Source organism: Oncorhynchus masou, chromosome 13 (genome assembly GCF_036934945.1).
Source record: "Oncorhynchus masou masou isolate Uvic2021 chromosome 13, UVic_Omas_1.1, whole genome shotgun sequence".
NCBI classification, from domain to species: domain Eukaryota; kingdom Metazoa; phylum Chordata; class Actinopteri; order Salmoniformes; family Salmonidae; genus Oncorhynchus; species Oncorhynchus masou.
The window spans coordinates 69,455,156-69,475,927 of record NC_088224.1 but is presented as its reverse complement, the minus strand read 5'-3'; the positions used below and the strand labels follow the sequence as shown (position 1 = coordinate 69,475,927).

The 20,772-nt window shown below is 45.1% G+C and overlaps 1 protein-coding gene across 2 annotated transcripts in view; it reads right to left on the bottom strand.

The window, feature by feature from the left end:
* LOC135552946 (2-(3-amino-3-carboxypropyl)histidine synthase subunit 1-like) overlaps window positions 1–20,772 on the bottom strand; it is a 103,203-nt gene that overhangs the window by 10,159 nt on the left and 72,272 nt on the right. For both annotated transcript variants that reach the window (XM_064984902.1, XM_064984901.1), the window contains exons 7-10: window positions 12,999–13,067; window positions 10,018–10,174; window positions 7,628–7,728; window positions 202–280 (exon numbers count right to left, since the gene is read on the bottom strand). In XM_064984902.1, the coding sequence (XP_064840974.1) occupies window positions 202–280; window positions 7,628–7,728; window positions 10,018–10,174; window positions 12,999–13,067 (406 nt within the window). The remainder of the gene's footprint in view (window positions 1–201; window positions 281–7,627; window positions 7,729–10,017; window positions 10,175–12,998; window positions 13,068–20,772) is intronic.

Here is a 20,772-nt window from a genome sequence, read left to right as displayed (position 1 = left end):
ACATCAGAACATGAGGTTATTTTCCCACATTTATCACAGGGTGCGAGTTCCTACACAACGCCGCCTGCTCAGGGGGAGAAAAGTCATTTGAAGAGTGTGTATGTGTGTGTGTATGCGTGCACGCTCTTGTCCTCTTTTGATAGTGAATGACAGCAGCAGACAGTGTGGATCGTGGCGAGCTGTTGTAAGACGCCTGTTTACCTCATAGGGAGACAGCAGGGGTTTGGAGAAGGCTGTGCCCCAATCAATGGAGAGACGCGGGCAAGCGATCTGGACCCACCTGCAAGGAGAGAGCAAGAGAACATCAGAGAGAGAGAGATAGAGAGAGAGATTGCATTAAAGACGCAGTGCACATCTCAGATAGCCGGGTGGGTAGGTCCATGATGTGAATCTGGGCTGCAGGCAGCTCTGCCTCCACCTGATCTCCTGCATATGTTAGAGGATCTGTCCTGATTCACTCTGAACACAAAACACACTCTGCATTCATTCATCATACCAGGGGGAGAAAGGAAGGATGCTGAGGAGACAGGGAGAGGAGGGGAGAGGGGGAACACAAACAGGGAGAGGAGGGGAGAGGGGGAACACAAACAGGGAGAGGAGGGGAGAGGGGGAACACAAACAGGGAGAGGAGGGGAGAGGGGGAACACAAACAGGGAGAGGAGGGGAGAGGGGGAACACAAACAGGGAGAGGAGGGGAGAGGGGGAAACAGGGAGAGGAGGGGGAGAGGGGAACACAAACAGGGAGAGGGGGGAGGAAACACAAACAGGGAGAGGAGGGGAGAGGGGGAACACAAACAGGGAGAGGAGGGGAGAGGGGGAACACAAACAGGGAGACAGGGAGAGGAGGGGGGAACACAAACAGGGAGACAGGGAGAGGAGGGGGAGAGGGGGAACACAAACAGGGAGACAGGGAGAGGAGGGGAGAGGGGGAACACAAACAGGGAGACAGGGAGAGGAGGGGAGAGGGGGAACACAAACAGGGAGACAGGGAGAGGAGGGGAGGAGAGGGGGAACACAAACAGGGAGACAGGGAGAGGAGGGGAGAGGGGGAACACAAACAGGGAGAGGAGGGGGGGAACACAAACAGGGAGAGGGAGGGGAGAGGGGAACACAAACAGGGAGACAGGGAGAGGAGGGGAGAGGGGGAACACAAACAGGGAGACAGGGAGAGGAGGGGAGGGGGGAACACAAACAGGGAGACAGGGAGGGGAGGGGGAACACAAACAGGGAGAGGAGGGGAGAGGGGGAACACAAACAGGGAGAGGGAGGGGAGAGGGGGAACACAAACAGGGAGACAGGGAGAGGAGGGGAGGGGGGAACACAAACAGGGAGACAGGGAGAGGAGGGGAACACAAACAGGGAGACAAACAGAGGAGGGGAGAGGAGGGGAACACAAACAGGGAGACAGGGAGAGGAGGGGGAACACAAACAGGGAGACAGGGAGAGGAGGGGAGGGGGGAACACAAACAGGGAGACAGGGAGAGGAGGGGGAACACAAACAGGGAGACACAAACAGGGAGACAGGGAGAGGGGAACACAAACAGGGAGACAGGGAGAGGAGGGGGAACACAAACAGGGAGACAGGGAGAGGAGGGGGAACACAAACAGGGAGACAGGGAGAGAAGGGGGGGAACACAAACAGGGAGACAGGGAGACAGGGAGAGGAGGGGGAACACAAACAGGGAGACAGGGAGAGAAGGGGGAACACAAACAGGGAGACAGGGAGAGGAGGGGGAACACAAACAGGGAGACAGGGAGAGTAGGGGGAACACAAACAGGGAGACAGGGAGAGGAGGGGGAACACAAACAGGGAGACAGGGAGAGGAGGGGGACACAAACAGGGAGACAGGGAGAGGAGGGGGGAACACAAACAGGGAGACAGGGAGAGGAGGGGGAACACAAACAGGGAGACACAGAGGAGGGGGAACACAAACAGGGAGACAGGGAGAGGAGGGAACACAAACAGGGAGACAGGGAGAGGAGGGGGAACACAAACAGGGAGACAGGGAGACAGGGAGAGGAGGGGGAACACAAACAGGGAGACAGGGAGAGAAGGGGGAACACAAACAGGGAGACAGGGAGAGGAGGGGGAACACAAACAGGGAGACAGGGAGAGGAGGGGAGGGGGGAACACAAACAGGGAGACAGGGAGAGGAGGGGGAACACAGGGAGACAGGGAGAGAAGGGGGAACACAAACAGGGAGACAGGAGAGGAGGGGGAACACAAACAGGGAGACAGGGAGAGGAGGGGGACACAAACAGGGAGACAGGGAGAGGAGGGGAACACAAACAGGAGACAGGGAGAGGAGGGGAGAGGGGGAACACAAACAGGGAGACAGGGAGAGGAGGGGGAACACAAACAGGGAGACAGGGAGAGGAGGGGAGAGGGGGAACACAAACAGGGAGACAGGGAGAGGAGGGGGAACACAAACAGGGAGACAGGGAGACACAAACAGGGAGACAGGGAGAGGAGGGGGAACACAAACAGGGAGACAGGGAGAGGAGGGGGAACACAAACAGGGAGACAGGGAGAGGAGGGGGAACACAAACAGGGAGACAGGGAGAGGAGGGGGAACACAAACAGGGAAACAGGGAGAGGAGGGGAGAGGGGAAACACAAACAGGGAGACAGGGAGAGGAGGGGGAACACAAACAGGGAGACAGGGAGAGGAGGGGGAACACAAACAGGGAGACGAGGGGGAACACAAACAGGGAAACAGGGAGAGGAGGGGGAACACAAACAGGGAGACAGGGAGAGGAGGGGGAACACAAACAGGGAAACAGGGAGAGGAGGGGGAACACAAACAGGGAGACAGGGAGAGAAGGGGGAACACAAACAGGGAGACAGGGAGAGAAGGGGGAACACAAACAGGGAGACAGGGAGAGGAGGGGGAACACAAACAGGGAGACAGGGAGAGGAGGGGGAACACAAACAGGGAAACAGGGAGAGGTGGGTAGGTGTGATAGGAGGAGAAATGGAGGGAAGAGGGAGTTAGGTGAGCTTGAATAAAAAAGCTGCACTAGCCCAGTCTCCACGGAGCTAGCCTACATAGCAAGACAGACAGAGGGGAGGGGGGCTGGGAGTTTGCAAGAGGGAGAGAGACAAAGAAAGATGGAGAGAGGGAGGGAGGGGTGATGGAAAAGAAAGGTGAGAGAGAGAGAGGGATTGGCAGTGAGACGTGTTTATCTTTGTGATTGTGTGAGTGAAGGATGTAAACAGCTGGGGGGAGAATGGAGGAGGGAGAGGCAGAGCGGGTTAAAGAGGTTAGCTTTCACAAATCAATGATATCCACAGCTCCATCTCCACGGTGACAGCCCCTCCCTGTACCGTCTATCTCCAAACACAGACAGCCACCAGGAATACACCAGACACATTTATGGATTCTGCTGTATCCACATGGACACAGTGAGGAATGAGAGAGCACACATCTTGCTAGATTTCAAAACAAATATATGGATTCAGAATCTGTGCACAGGTGTACAGAAAGGTGGGGAGGGAGAAAGATGCTAGCTCTAAAACACTGCATCGTGCAACATCTTCAGGGATACTTTCACAAGTTAAACGTCAACTGCTGCAGAAGTGTAAAAACGTAATGAATGCGTATTCCCCAGTCTAATCTGGAAGGCAGGTAAGTGAGACGTTTCCCCAGCCAGTAGTTTTGAAAGTAGTGCTCACAAGCAAAAAGTGGTCCCAGAGAATTGTGCACCATGCCATTGTCCTGTCCCCCCCCCCCCTTTGCCTGTCCACTGAGCCATTGGGCCCACCCTCCAACCTCATTGGATAACGCTGGGCAAAATGTAGGGGAAATGGCACAACACAACTTAAAGAAAACAGTCACTATCAAACTAGGAATTTCATGGATAATTAATGTAAGACAGTAATTCTGCTCATAGATTATGCATGTATGAACTACACATTGACACATCCAGCACAAAGCGGGAGGTTTAAAACATACTTTCTTCATAGCCAAAGTACCGGAGCATGTCTTTAAGGCAAGCAATGAGTGGATGGGAGTGGAGGAGAGAGAAGCGAAGGACAGAAGAGGAGGGGAGGAGGATTTGACAATCTCTACTTCCCTCTTTAGGAGCAGTTTCTTAACAGATTGGCCTGGGAGCATGTGTTGTGCCACACTGGCTAGGAACCCAGCACGCCACACAATTCAATTTACAGCCAATATCTGAGCTAAGATCTTCCTAACTCACCGCAGAACCCTCACCACAGGGCATAGACTGAGAGATGGAGAAAGAGAGATAGTGAGGGAGAGATGGGGAGAGGGAGATGGAAGAGAAAAGACAGAGAGAGGGGTTGCTACAGGAAGAGGTAAAGATAACTCCAGTCACAGTCTACTACAGCAACTGCCTCTGAATGTGTCCCCATTTCCCCTGTCCATTTCCTAGCAGCCCTCTGGGTGTAGGGAAACAGGAAGTTCTAGTCATGCCCTGTGAAGGAGACCATCAGTAAGTGAATAGAATCCTGATGACTCTCTGTGAATGGGGGACCCTGCAGTGAGCTGGGGTAGAGGGACGACAGCCTGATAAGCAGACTTAATTGAATGAGAGGGAAAGGTACCACACTCAGCTTGCATCCTAAATGGCACATTTGCCCTGTATAGAAGCGCTACCTTTGACCAGAGCCCTAGAGACCCTGGTGAAAAGTAGCACACTAAATAGGGAATAGGGTACCATTTTGGAGGCAGGGAGGGTTGGGGTGACCACAGAACCTAAAGGGTTCCCCAGTGTGAACTAAGGCACTGTACCTGTCCTGCTATATTAGCTTCTCTGGTACATTAGCCACAGTAACAGCTAGGATGCATACCAAATGACACCCTATTCCCTCTACAGCAAACGTCTCTGGTCAAAAGCAGTGCACAATATAGGGTATAGGGTGCCATTTGGGATGCACCCTTAGGGCAGACCTCCCTCCACCTGCAAGGCTGCTGCCCTTCAGTTATCCCAGCAGTCTGGACCAAGACAGGCAATAACAATTAACCTCTTCTCTCCATATGTCAGGAAAATGGTCACTTTAATAAAATAAAAAAGATTAAAACAGGAAAGTTGATGGGAATATGGGTGAAGAGGAAATGCAAAATATTTGCTGTAAAATGACATAACACATTGCAGAGTATTTGCAAACCAGTTGAGATAAGTGTGTGTGGGTCTGCCAGATATCTGCACAATGGTTCAAATCAGGCTGGAATCTAATTACACACTTTAAAGTGTTTGCTAATGGTTTCTCTGTATGTCGGAGTGTGTGTGGTGTATCACTAATGGGAGAGAAAGGCTGGGGGGTGGGCCCTCTCCGCTGCACTGTGTGGGCTAGTACACCTTCCCTCTTTCCCTCCCTTCTCTTCCTGCACTCCTCTGCACTCCTCTCCACAGCCAGACTGCACTGCCTTTCATTCTGTGCCCACAGGTAAGCACTGTCCCCAATGTGGGTTCAGAACACAAGCAAAACTTTCTTTCAAAGGATGCATCTTGAAGTGTCTGGCTTTAAGACTTTTTGTGATTTCTATTTGTCTACCGTAGGGTGTTTGTGTTTTTGTCAAACCCAGGAATCAATGGAGGTAGATACTCTCCGCCAAAACTAATTCCAAATACTGCTAGGCTAAATAGAGGAAAGTTCAGAAAATCACAACCAACACTGAGTTAGACCAGTGGTTCTGTCTAGGCTAGTCATCTCCTGCTGTGGGCCAATCTCACTCATCTTCCTGACCATTCCGGATTGCCTACCTAAAAAAGTAAATCTCATACACATAATTAACAACCCCTTCATCTCTCTTAGCCCTTTCATACACAGATAAAGATCCCACTAATGTATCATGCTTCTTTTAAACTGCTTTTTGGTACATCTGAAAGGGGCAGGGGGGGTACCTAGTCATGATTCCTGCATTTTCACAGACCCTGTTACCAAAATACAGGTATCGGGTCTGTGTAAACGGTTCTCTGCAAGTAAATTAATTTACACTTCCATTGTTTAACAACTCCTTAATTTGCAATGCAAACAGCCCACATGGTTTAGCAAGATGCCCATCCCAATTTGCCAGTTGTATAAAAGGGGTAAGTTGTATAAAAGGGGTATGGTGTATAAAAGGGGTAAGTTGTATAAAAGGGGTACGTATTATAAAAGGGGTAAGTTGTATAAAAGGGGTACGTTGTATAAAAGGGGTACGTAGTATAAAAGGGGTACGTTGTATAAAAGGGGTACGTTGTATAAAAGGGGTACGTTGTATAAAAGGGGTACGTAGTATAAAAGGGGTACGTAGTATAAAAGGGGTACGTAGTATAAAAGGGGTACGTAGTATAAAAGGGGTACGTTGTATAAAAGGGGTACGTTGTATAAAAGGGGTACGTTGTATAAAAGGGGTACGTTGTATAAAAGGGGTACGTTGTATAAAAGGGGTATACTTGCAAGAAAGTGGTAAATAATATATCACATCTTCTGTCTGAAATATGTATTTCTGATCAGGCCTCTACTCTAACACCTCTGCAGAGCCACCTCAGGACCATTCTCATTATCTGGGGTCCTGCTGAGAGCCGTGTATCACTGAGATAGCCCTGTAATGTTAGCCGTCACACCATTCCTGTCACGTCTTCCCTGTAACATAAAACTTTTAATGTCATTCCTGTAACGTCCTCCCTGTGACCCCAGTCTACCCTTTGGGGTCATAGGGCTGAAACAAAAGGGATGATGACTGCGTACTGAGTGCGAGCCCTGTGGAGTCACCTGTGTTACGTCAACCCTGTGATATCATTAACTTTGTGTCTGTCAGACCCATGACGCCAGTCAGCCCTGTCACTATCTACTGACTGAGCGACCCTAGTCTGGCAGCTCTCCGCATAACATTTGAAAAGCAGTTATTTTGCATCCCTCTCTGAGCTCTTAATTTACGGCCTCTGAGCTGTCTAAATAGGTGCCTGTGAATCGCCTGTGAATATTTTGTCCAGTTTGAGTCGTGCCAGGCTTATGAATTCACTGTTTTGCGTAACTGCCTTAGAGTGGTGAGATCACAGCACCAAAGAAAACAAGAGCAGCAAACACCTCCTTTTATCACACTCTCCCCTGTTTCAACACAACCTCCTCAACTACCTCTGTGTCCCCTGATCTCTCTCCCTCCTTCCATCTCTCCTTCTGTCCCTCCTTCACACACTCCTCCCTCACACATCACACTACTCATTACTCCACAGTGAGAGGCCAATCTGCTGAGAGTGTGGACTGTGGAGAATGTGTGCATTTGTGTGTCTCAGAGAGCCCTTCTGCACATCAGTGTCTCACTGCCTCCTCCTTGCCCTCTTCTTTCTGCCAGACAGACAGACAGTCATAGAAATCAAAGCGACTTGAGTTTGAAGCACGAGCGGTTTCACTTTACAAACTTTTGGAGTTTTCTTTTCAAGATATAATGACTGTGCCTCGCTGGATAACAGTGTCGGATGACAGAGCATTTCAGATGGCGTCTCTCTGTGTATATCAGGGATATGTATCAAAGACTAAAGGACAAGTCTCAAAACATTCTCACTGCCTTTCACCGTGTGTGTGTGTGTGTGTGTGTGTGTGTGTGTGTGTGTGTGTGTGTGTGTGTGTGTGTGTGTGTGTGTGTGTGTGTGTGTGTGTGTGTGTGCTGTAGACTCACGCATCCACTTCTGCCATCAGGTCCAGCTTGCTGGGGAAAATCTCAGACAGCAGCACTCGAGTGAAGGACTTGCCAAGAGACTCAAGCTTGGATTCCAGGTGCTATGATGGAGAAACAGAGAGAGAGAGAGAAATATAAAGAGTGAGGGAGTGATGAGAGTAGGAGGACGGAGAGAGGGAGAGTATGGTCACACTAGCTTCGAGCCCACACGAAGAACACGTGTGTGTTTGTGCAGGCCTTGGACTCACAAGAGACCTGTCTGTGTTGCCTGCCTATACAGCTACACACACACACACACTGCCACTCGTTCTGCTGTTCCACTAGAGGGTCCTTCAAAAGTCCTTCAGAGCTCCCCAGTCTAGTGTTTCTTAGTTAGTTAACCAGCTAATAATAATAATAATAATAATATGGCTAATTAACACAGCTCGCTCTCAATGATGGAGCCCAGTGATACTGGAGAAAACAACACAATAACATCACTAGATAAAACACATCACCACCCAATAACATCAACATATTAAACACATCACCACCCAATAACATCAACATATTAAACACATCACCACCCAAAAACATCAACATATTAAACACATCACCACCCAAAAACATCACTAGATAAAACACATCACCACCCAATAACATCAACATATTAAACACATCACCACCCAATAACATCAACATATTAAACACATCAACCAATAACATCAACATATTAAACACATCACCACCCAATAACATCAACATATTAAACACATCACCACCCAATAACATCAACATATTAAACACATCACCAACCAATAACATCAACATATTAAACACATCACCACCCAAAAACATCAACATATTAAACACATCACCACCCAATAACATCACTAGATAAAACACAACATATTAAACACATCACCGACCAATAACATCAACATATTAAACACATCACCACCCAATAACATCAACATATTAAACACATCACCACAAAATAACATCACTAGATAAAACACATCAACATATTAAACACATCACCGACCAATAACATCACTAGATAAAACACATCACCACCCAATAACATCACTAGATAAAACACATTACCACCCAAAAACATCAACATATTAAACACATCAGCACCCAATAACATCAACATATTAAACACATCATCAACCAATAACATCAACATATTAAACACATCACCACCCAAAAACATCAACATATTAAACACATCATCAACCAATAACATCAACATATTAAACACATCACCACCCAATAACATCAACATATTAAACACATCACCACCCAATAACATCAACATATTAAACACATCACCAACCAATAACATCAACATATTAAACACATCACCAACCAATAACATCAACATATTAAGCACATCACCACCCAATAACATCACTAGATAAAAGTGTTGAGCCAGTTCAGGGACCGGGCTTCCTTCTGTGTTGGTGAATGTCTTGGAGAGGGCCCGCTGGACCAAGTGTTAAGACCGTGTTCAGAACGTCAACTTCCAAAAGATTCCCTAACGGTTAGCATAGAGAGATAAACCTCTGCAGGCAGCCACACTGAGATTCTCTGTTCTCTAGTGGGTTATTTCTCACTCTTTACTATGACAGCCTGGGGTATTATACAGTCCTGTCCAGACAAAGGCATATCACACAACTCAACCACTTAATCTAAACACTGGCCCAATGAGGGGTAGAACTAGTGACACTACTGTAAGAAAGTAGAAAGACATTTTATTGGAATCCCTTCATCTCTCTGTCTGACTACTGTATGTGGAAAAGACGCAAAGTTTTCATACAGGTTTGAAAATTGGGGGGGAAATGACAAGAGAAACCTGGGTTTGGTTTTAAAATATCATCTGACAGCAAGAGGAGAGGAGAGATGACAGAAAACGCTATGCTTCTCTCAGTCTCTCTCGGTCTCTTCCTCCCAGCATACCAATTAGAGAAAAGAATGAGGCGAGGACGTGGAGGAAGAATCCCAAACAAAGTCAAACACAACGCATGAGAGGAAAACAAAAAGCGGACAGATCAAACGGAGGAGAGAACAAAGGGAAGAGTGCTGAGAGGGGGGGCAGGCTCGAGAGCAGACTAGGGATCCAACAACCCCCCCCATGTAGGACCGATCGATGAAGACCCCCAGGCACACACATACACACACCAGCCAAATGCCAACTGATGGAGGTAGCGGTGGGTGTGTATGGAGGGGTGTGGTTCGATTTACACTCTATAGTTTTCACAAATGCATTTAGCTGCTTGTCTGAGTAACAGAGAAACTGTGCCCCACAAAACGTATTACACATCATTGTATATGTGAAGGTCTCAGAGTGTGAGGGAGGGGTAGAATCAGGATAAGTGTGAAATCTCTGAGATGCAGGCTCATACCTCCATGACCTTAGGGTTGCCCTGCCGGCCCAGCGTGCCCAGGATCAGGCCCCATCTCTGGGCAGAGCGAGCCTTGTCGATGGCCTGGAGCCGGATGGACCGCATGGCTTCATGGTCATAGTACTCCCTGGAAAATATCTTACTGTACGGGTCGTATCTAAACACACACGTGTATGCACGCACGCACACACACACACACACACACACACACACACACACACACACACACACACACACACACACACACACACACACACACACACACACACACACAACATGCACATTAGTGTGTATTGTTCACAACAGGTTACCTCGAGGATAGACAGGCAAGAAGAGAAAATCCAATCATGAAAATCCATCAAGTATTAAGGCAGTTATCTGAGAGAAAATAGTGGCATTTTAGAGAATCTAATCTTTCTCTCTCTACCAGGAGAGCTCAGCTCAGCACATCTTGAGATTATCATCTTGTTTATTAGAAAGCCTGAGAGGAGGGCAGTAGTGCATACGTTCATAACACAAACATCATTTCACTTCACAAACAAGATCTCATATAAATACTGTTTCACGCCAATACAGCTGAGTAGAAATGACACCATAAAGACAACCTCCAACAAGGTGAACCATGTCACATTAATCCTGTGTATTACTGACAATAATGACATTCTGCAATCTATGTCAGACTCATCCACAGCGGTACACTGTATATTTATATACAGTGCAGTGAAAAAGTATTCTGATTTTCTTTATTTTTGATATTGCAAGTTTTTCAACCAAAACCTAATATTAGATCAAGGGAACCTGAGTTTACAAATAACAAAAAATGGAATACTTGTTTCATTTATTTAACGAACAAAGTTATGCAGCACCCAATTCTCCTGTTTGAAAAAATAATTGCCCCCTTATACTCAATAACTGGTTGTGCCACCTTTAGCTGCAATGACTGCAACCAAATGCTTCCTTTATTTGTTGATCGGTCTCTCACAACGCTGTGGAGGAACTTTGGCCCACTTCTGCAGGCAGAACTGCTTTAACTCAGCGACATTTGTGGGTTTTCAAGCATGAACTGCTCGTTTCATGTCCTGCCACAACACATAAATTGGGATTAGGTCTGGACTTTGACTAGGCCATTCCAAAACTTCAAATTTGTTGCTTTCTAACCATTTTCATGTGGACTTGATTGTGTGTTTTGGATGACACCTGGAAGCACCTGGATGACACCTGGATGACACCTGGAAGCACCTGGATGACACCTGGATGACACCTGGAAGACACCTGGGTGACACCTGGAAGCACCTGGGTGACACCTGGAAGCACCTGGGTGACACCTGGAAGCACCTGGGTGACACCTGGATGACACCTGGATGACACCTGGATGACACCTGGAAGCACCTAGGTGACACCTGGGTGACACCTGGATGACACCTGGAAGACAACTGGAAGCACCTGGATGACACCTGGATGACACCTGGATGACACCTGGAAGACACCTGGAAGCACCTGGATGACACCTGGATGCACCTGGATGACACCTGGATGACACCTGGATGACACCTGGATGACACCTGGATGACACCTGGATGACACCTGGATGACACCTGGATGACTCTTGGAAGAATGTTCACTGGACAGATGAGTCAAAAGAATACATTTTATGAAATAAATGAAATAAGTATGTAATGGTTGTGTTATTTGTTCACTCAGGTTCCTTTTATCTAATGTTAGGTTTGGTTGGAGATCTGATAACATTCAGTATCAAAAATAAGCAAAAGTCGAGAAAATTAGAAAGGGGGCAAATACTTTTTCACAGTACTGTACATAGTACACACAGTGCATGATTAGCTCTTTACACTTGTATCAGTATACGGGTTGAAAATAGCGCCTAAATTGGAACGCAGTGGCTGTACAGTAACATGCAGTATATTACGTCAGAGCTCAAGGTCTCCTGCTTCACAGCACACTATTGGTTTTGACTGACAGTGGTTCTGAACACCGCGCACGACAAGAAGTTGCCCCCATCCCTCCAGTTAATTGGGCAACTTCTGCAAATGTTTGGTTGTCTGAGTGAGTTCGGAAATACAGCAACACTTCACGGCACAACGCCTATCCCCATGTGACCTACTTGTGTGTTTGTACTGACATGTATGTGGAGCTGATAGATGCACACACACACACTACATGCTCATGTTTTTAAATGTATGTGAATTGTAAAGTCTTTTATCTGTAATGTCTTTTTCGTTATGTGTCAGAGGCTAGCTGTCGCCATAGGCGTCGGCTAATTGGGATCCTAAGAAATCAAATGTATGATCTGCTTCTCTGAATTGCCTTGTGAAAGCCTAACACTGTAAGATTGTACTTTGTAACTTTGCTAACCAAATTGGCAATATAACACGCTTTCAAATCATGCCCACCTGACCAGATTGCGATTTCTAATGGACCGTTTTTGGAATGCGTAAACAACAACAGTAATTATGTAAAGGCAGGGGTGCAGGGCTGTGTTCCAAACAAAACTTAGTCGGATTCCTCTAGTTCCTCAACATAGTACCTTATAGTTGACTCTTCTTTGAGTCATAAAAGTGCATTGAAATGATTTAGGAACTGTGCACACTTTGCAAAGGTGTGTGATAACTTGGAGACAGCAGTTAGACCTCTCACTCAAACCCGTGTCATTGTTTTGTCCTAAGTTGCACCTACCCCAAATTTTCCAGGAATATTCTTATCATGTTCCTGAATGTATACAGAGTATTTTCTGATTTCGTTATCTTCAAATGCAGCCAAAAGTAAAGTAAATGTAAAATGCACATAAATTCAACAGTGCAATGTTTGGATTTGGTCATATGCTAATAATTTTCCCATAATCTCCAAACTGTTCCCTTTTGATGGTTATGTATAGGATTTCCATATTTCTTCTCTAAGACACATTTAAATGGAGCCCTATCCATATAGGCTGATTCCCACGAGTGTAAAGGGTTAACGTTATTTACCTGTAGGCAGGTATCTCTGGATTTGCAATCATGATCGACTCCAGATGGAACCTGCCATCTCCCAGGTAGCTATAAATACAAACACATCAACACACAGAGACACAGGATGAGAGAGATACAAACACAGTAAGACAGATACACTCCCTGCTGGCAAGCATACCTGCTGTGGAACAACAATACAAATCCGTCCCATCTCTCCCTCACCTCTCTCCCTGTCCATTCCTCCTCTCTCACTCTCACCCTTCTCTTTCACACACACTCTCTCGCACTCTCTCTCTCCCCCTCCTGGTGGAACAAAGTGGTCTCAGCGGACCTATGGCTGGGGTTTAGGGGTTCAAGGTGTGACCAGAGGCTTCTGATGTATAGGAACACCATCACACAGCACCCCTGTGATGGCCCCATGTTGTTTATCCACTACCAGGCTTTCTCAGTTAACCCAGGGGGTGTTATTAGTTGGACCGCCTAGACCCGTGATGGGGCAGGGTTCAACGGGAGCACACGCAAGCACGACACACACACACCATCATTATCATCCCATGGGGTGTGCTGGGAGGAGGCCTGCTATTGGCTGAGTGAGGGGTCTAGGCCTCTCTGTTACCGTGGCAAGTCCGCAGAGGCCCAGGGGGAGACAGAGACAATTAGAGGAGCTAATTAGCCAGCGTTTAGGAAAGTGTGTGTGGAACAGGCTGTGGGTGAGCTTCCATAGGGACACCCAGGAGCCACAACTAACCTCCACACAGGCAGGCAGGCCTGCATGCATGCATACACACACACACACAAAATAACACACCCCCACTAGTGGTGCAGGGATTGACTCATAACTGCAGTCCCTGGGGTTATATCTGGGTTTAGGGTCATGAAATATTGTATGGATGAAGAGCAGGTGGCTGGCGGGTTGAATACAGAGAAAACAATGCATCAAAAATGCATAATTATTGTGCAATTCATGTCTACAGGCTACACTGAGGTTCATCTTCCATGATTTCTATCTGCCGTTAGTGTGTAAGGCTACGTTAGTGTGCAAGGCTACGTTAGTGTGCACGGCTACGTTAGTGTGCACGGCTACGTTAGTGTGCACGGCTACGTTAGTGTGTACGGCTACGTTAGTGTCTAAGCCTAAGTTAGTGTGTACGGCTACGTTAGTGTCTAAGCCTAAGTTAGTGTGTACAGTTACGTTAGTGTGTACGGCTACATTAGTGTGTAAGGCTACGTTAGTGTGTAAGGCTACGTTAGTGTGTACGGCTACGTTAGTGTGCAAGCATACGTTAGTGTGCAAGCATACGTTAGTGTGCAGGACAACGTTAGTGAGCAAGGCTACGTTAGTGTCTAAGCCTAAGTTAGTGTGTACGGCTACGTTAGTGTGTAAGCCTATATCTATACCCCACATCCACATCCATACCCACATCTATCCATACCCACATCCATATCTATACCCACATCCATATCTACACCCACATCCATATCCACATCCATATCTACACCCACATCCATATCCACATCCATATCTACACCCACATCCATATCCACATCCATATCTACACCCACATCCACATCCATATCCACATCCATATCCACATCCATATCCACATCCATACCCACATGACGGCCTAGGAACAGCGGGTTAACTGCCTGTTCAGGGGCAGAACGACAGATTTGTACCTTGTCAGCTCGGGGATTCGAACTTGCAACCTTTCGGTTACTAGTCCAACGCTCTAACCACTAGGCTACCATGCCGCCCCCACATGCATATCTATACCCACATCCATATCCATTTTCCACATCCATATCCATTTTCCACATCCATATCTATACCCACACCCATATCTATACCCACATCCATATCCATACCCACATCCATATCTATACCCACATCCATATCCATACCCACATCCATATCCATAACGCACATCCATATCTATACCAACATGCATATCCAAACCCACATCCATATCTATACCCACATCCATATCTATGCCCACATCCATGTCCATACCCACATCCATACCCACATGCATATCTATAACCACATGCATATCTATACCCACATCCATGTCCATACTGACATCCATATCCATACCCACATGCATGTCCACATCCATTCCCACATGCATATCTATTCCCACACCCATAACTATACCCACACCCATATCTATACCCACACCCATATCTATACCCACATGCATATCTATACCCACATCCATATCCACACCCACATCCATACCAACATCCATATCCATACCCACATCCATACCCACATCCACATCCATTATCACATCCATACCCACATCCATATCTCTACCCACATCCATATCTCTACCCACATCCATACCCACATCCATACCCACAACCATTCCCACATCCATATCTATACCCCACATCCATACCCACATCCATATCTATACCCACATTCATATCCATACCCACATCCATATCCATACCCACATCCATTTTCCACATCCATATCCATACCTACATCCATATCTATACCCACATCCATATCTATACTCACATCCATATCTATACCCACATCCATATCTATACCCACATCCATATCCATACCCACATCCATATCTATACCCACATCCATATCTATACCCACATCCATATCCATTTTCCATATCCATACCTACATCCATATCCATACCCATACCCACATCCATATCTATACCCACATCTATATCCATACCCACATCCATATCTATACCCACATCTATATCCATACCCACATCCATATCTATACCCACATCCATATCTATACCCACATCATATCCACTTTCCACATCCATACCCACATCCATATCTATACCCACATCCATATCCATCCATACCCACATCTATACCCCACATCCATCCATACCCACATCCATATCTATACCCACATCCATATCCATCCATACCCACATCCATATCTGTACCCCATATCCATCCATACCCACATCCATATCCATCCATACCCACATGCATATCTATACCCACATCCATATCTATACCCACATCCATATCCATACCTACATCCATATCTATACCCACATCCATATCTATACCCACATCCATATCTATACCCACATCCATATCTATACCCACAGCCATACCCACATCCTTATCCATACCCACATCCATATCTATACCCACATCCATATCTATACCCACATCCATATCTATACCCACATCCATACCCACACCCACATCCACATCCATATCCATACCCACATCCATATCTATACCCACATCCATATCCATATCCATACCCACATCCATATCCATACCCACATCCATATCTATACCCACATCCATCCATATCTATACCCCACATCCATCCATACCCACATCCATACCCACATCCATCCATACCCACATCCATACCCACATGCATATCTATACCCACATCCATATCCATCCATACCCACATCCATATCCATCCATACCCACATGCATATCTATACCCACATCCATATCCATACCCCACATCCATATCTATACCCCACATCCATATCTATACCCCACATCCATACCCACATGCATATCTATACCCACACCCATATCTATACCCACATCCATATCTATACCCACATCCATATCTATACCCACATCCATATCTATACCCACATCCATATCCATACCCACATCCATATCCATACCCACATCCATATCTATACCCCACATCCACATCCATTTCCATACCCACATCCATATCTATACCCACATCCATATCTATACCCATACCCATATCTATACCCATACCCACATATGCAGTCAGAGCCGGTTCTAGCCATTTGGGGGCCCCCTCGACAGTGGAAAGAGTTAATTCACTTCAATTCTATACATTTTGTCATGTGGCATATTTTTGTTGTTGTTGCAGTTTAACAGCAAATTTCCCGCAATTCTACACATTTTTCCATAGAGTGGAGAGAAATGTTTGCAGTTTTTAATGAGAGTGACTAAAAATCATTAGGGGCCCACTAAAGGTCAGTAATTCCACCACGATTACTAAGTTTAGACAGCTGGCCGCTAGAATAATTTACCAATCAATACTGTTCAGCTGGCATGTGCTAATTGAGTGACTGACAGTGACTAACTACATACAAACTGCTAAAATGTTAACCACATTTAAAAATGGCACCTTGTGTATTATACTTTTCTAACCTCCAACTGAACAAATAATTTGACACGCAGGCCTACAAAAGATGGGGGGGTGGGGGGGGGGTGGCATTTTCCCATCCCTGGTCTATAACCTCTCACATAGCCTAATATAATATTAACTCCTGAAGAATTAAGCAGATATTGCAGGAAAATGATACACCAAATGTAATGTGACTCAGGAACAGCATCTTGAGAGAATGAATTTAAGGTTAGGGACCATCTGTAGAGGTACTATCTTTGTCAGCATCATAACAGATGATTGAATTTCAACCACAAAAGTGTGCATGCAAACCAACCTGAAATCTTGTCAGAAACATGTTGGGTCATTTTCACAGGATTTAATTCCCTTCAAACCGGGCAAACTGATGTAATTTAGAAATTTTGGCATTACTGCATTTTTCTCCAGTCCCTAAACGTTTGGCTGCACGAGAGAAACAGAGATGAAAGAGAAAATTTGACAGATGTCAACTAGCATTCATTCTATCGATTTAAGACATTTTCTGGTGAGCAAGGGTTTATTTAGTCTTCTAGGCCAAGAGAAGCAGCATGTATCTAATTACAGACTAACAAATAGCCTTCCAAAATGTCCACAATTATAAACAGAAACATAGATTAGGCTTAAAAAAAACATAGGCCTGAAATGTTAGGTTAATCACATTTAGTTGGGCGGTTGCAGATGTTTTATTAGCAATTGCGGATGGGTATGGGTGAACAAACAGCTGACCCACACATCACAAACAAGCACAGACCCAGTCACTGAGACTAGATTGTGTCCATGGGGGATGTGTGTGTGTGTGTGTGTGTGTGTGTTGTATCCATGGGGATGTGTGTGTGTGTGTGTGTGTGTGTGTGTGTGTGTGTGTGTGTGTGTTGTGTGTGTGTGTGTGTGTGCGTGTCTGTGTGTATAGCAGGGTAAAAAGAGGGGTAATTTGGAGCAGAGGAGCAAATAAAAAACAAATGATGACTATTGTGCCGAGGGCCGGGCGCTTTGCTTTGCAATAATATCCAACGTGTCCCTATAATCACACTGGCTACAATGAGCCTCCTGCTTTTTAACATCACACCCTGTATGTGTTTCTCTGTTTTAAGAGGATAGTGCTCATGAGGGCCTTTGTTATCCTATCATTCATATTGCATTTTCCTTTGTAGAAGAGCTGAGTGCTGCTGTGCTATAATGGTGAACACTGTGCTGTATGTCCTGCATTATGCATCAGCACACTCTGATTCTGCTCTTAATGTCTGCAGACATTAGCAGCAGGGTCTGAGAGAGGAGAGCTCGGAGTGAGGATTAGAACTGGGATCCTCTGATACTACAGATATTCGTATAACTGCTCTGTTTTAAAGCATTTTAACATACTTCTCTTAAAACCTCTTGAAGCTATGGGGGCGCTATTTCATTATTGGATAAAAAAACATGCCCGTTTTAAGCGCAATATTTTGTCACAAAAAGCTCGACTATGCATATAATTGACAGCTTTGGAAAGAAAACACTGACGTTTCCAAAACTGCAAAGATATTATCTGTGAGTGCCACAGAACTGATGCTACAGGCGAAACCAAGATGAAACTTCAAACAGGAAATGAGCAAAATTTTTGAAGCGCTGTTTTCCAATGTCTCCTTATATGGCTGTGAATGCGACAGGAATGAGCCCACAATTTCTGCCGTTTCCCCAAGGTGTCAGCAGCATTGTGACGTATTTGTAGGCATATCATTGGAAGATTGACCATAAGAGACCACATTTACCAGGTTTCCGCCCGGGGTCCTGCGTCGAAATTGGTGCGCAAACCTCAGCTGCAAGTATTTTTCCATGGAATTCAGAGAAGAAAGCAGGCTTCCACGAACGATATATCAATGAAGAGATATGTGAAAAACACCTTGAGGATTGATTCTAAACAACATTTGCCATGTTTCAGTCGATATTATGGAGTTAATTTGGAAAAAAGTGTGGCGTTTTGGTGACTGAATTTTCGGTTTGTTTTGGTAGCCAAAAGTGATGTACAAAACAGAGCGATTTCTCCTACACAAAGAATCTTTCAGGAAAAACTGAACATTTGCTATGTAACTGAGAGTCTCCTCATTGAAAACATCCGAAGTTCTTCAAAGGTAAATGATTGTATTTGAATGATTTTCTGGTTTTTGTGAAAATGTTGTCCGCTAAATGCTACGCTAAATGCTACGCTAGCTATCAATACTCTTACACAAATGCTTGATTTGCTATGGTTCAAAAGCATATTTTGAAAATCTGAGTGACAGTGTTGTTAAGAAAAGGCTAAGCTTGAGAGCTAGCACATTTATTTCATTTCATTTGCGATTTTCATAAATAGTTAACGTTACTTTATGCTAATGAGCTTGAGGCTATAACTGGATACAGGTTTTTTTCGTAGCCAAACGTGAACAAAACGGAGTGATTTGTCCTACACAAATAATATTTTTTGAAAAACTAAACATTTGCTATCTAACTGAGAGTCTCCTCATTGAAAACATCTGAAGTTCTTCAAAGGTAAATGATTTTATTTGAATGCTTTTCTTCTTTTTGTGAAAATGTTGCTGGCTGAATTCTAGGCTTATAGCTATGCTAGCTATCAATACTCTTACACAAATGCTTGCTTAGCTATGGTTGAAAAGCATATTTTGAAAATCTGAGATGACAGTGTTGTTAACAAAAGTCTAAGCTTGAGAGCAAATATATTTATTTCATTTCATTTGCGATTTTCATGAATAGTTAACGTTGCGTTATGCTAATGAGCTTGAGGCTATAAATAGGATCCCGGATCCGGATTGCTCGTCGCATGAAGTTAATTACTGGAATCATATACAGTTGAAGTCGGAAGTTTACATACACTTTAGCCAAATGCATTTAAACTCAGTTTTTCACAATTCCTGACAATTAATCCTAGTAAAAATTACCTGTTTTAGGTCAGTTAGGATCACCACTTTATTTTAAGAATGTGAAATGTCAGAATAAGAGTAGAGAGAATTATTTATTTCAGCTTTTATTTCTTTCATCACAATCCCAGTGAGTCAGAAGTTTACATACACTCATTAAGTATTTGGTAGTGTTAGGTTCTTATTTTTCAGAGTAAGTAACTCACGGACACTAGAGAAGCTTTAACCAAGTTTAATTCCTCCCAATGGTTCTGTACAGCTGTAATCAGACAGCAAAACATTTCTCACATCACAGTTATATATATGCCACTTAAGACACTCCTCCTTCTCTCCAAACCTTATGTTTTATGGTTCTACAGGAAAAGAGGAACATGATACCAAACCCTTATTACTCCCTACAGGGATCTGACCTCACCTCCTGACCTCAACCCCTCCTTCACCTAATCCGAAGATGTCCACCTGTCTCCCCTGTATCAACACGTTGCTCCGACCGAACACATTCCAAAGCCATCTGTCTTTCTTCAGAGAACCATTAACTTCTGACATAAAACCCAGTCTCTTTCACTTCTCATATTCTATGCTTCTTCTCTATCATTATTTAATATCTCAATGTTCAAAATGTTGAATCCAACAGTAGCATTGCCTTTAAATTGTTTAACTTGGGTCAAACGTTTTGGGTAGCCTTCCACAAGCTTCCCACAATAAGCTGGGTGAATTTTGGCCCATTCCTCCTGACAGAGCTGGTGTA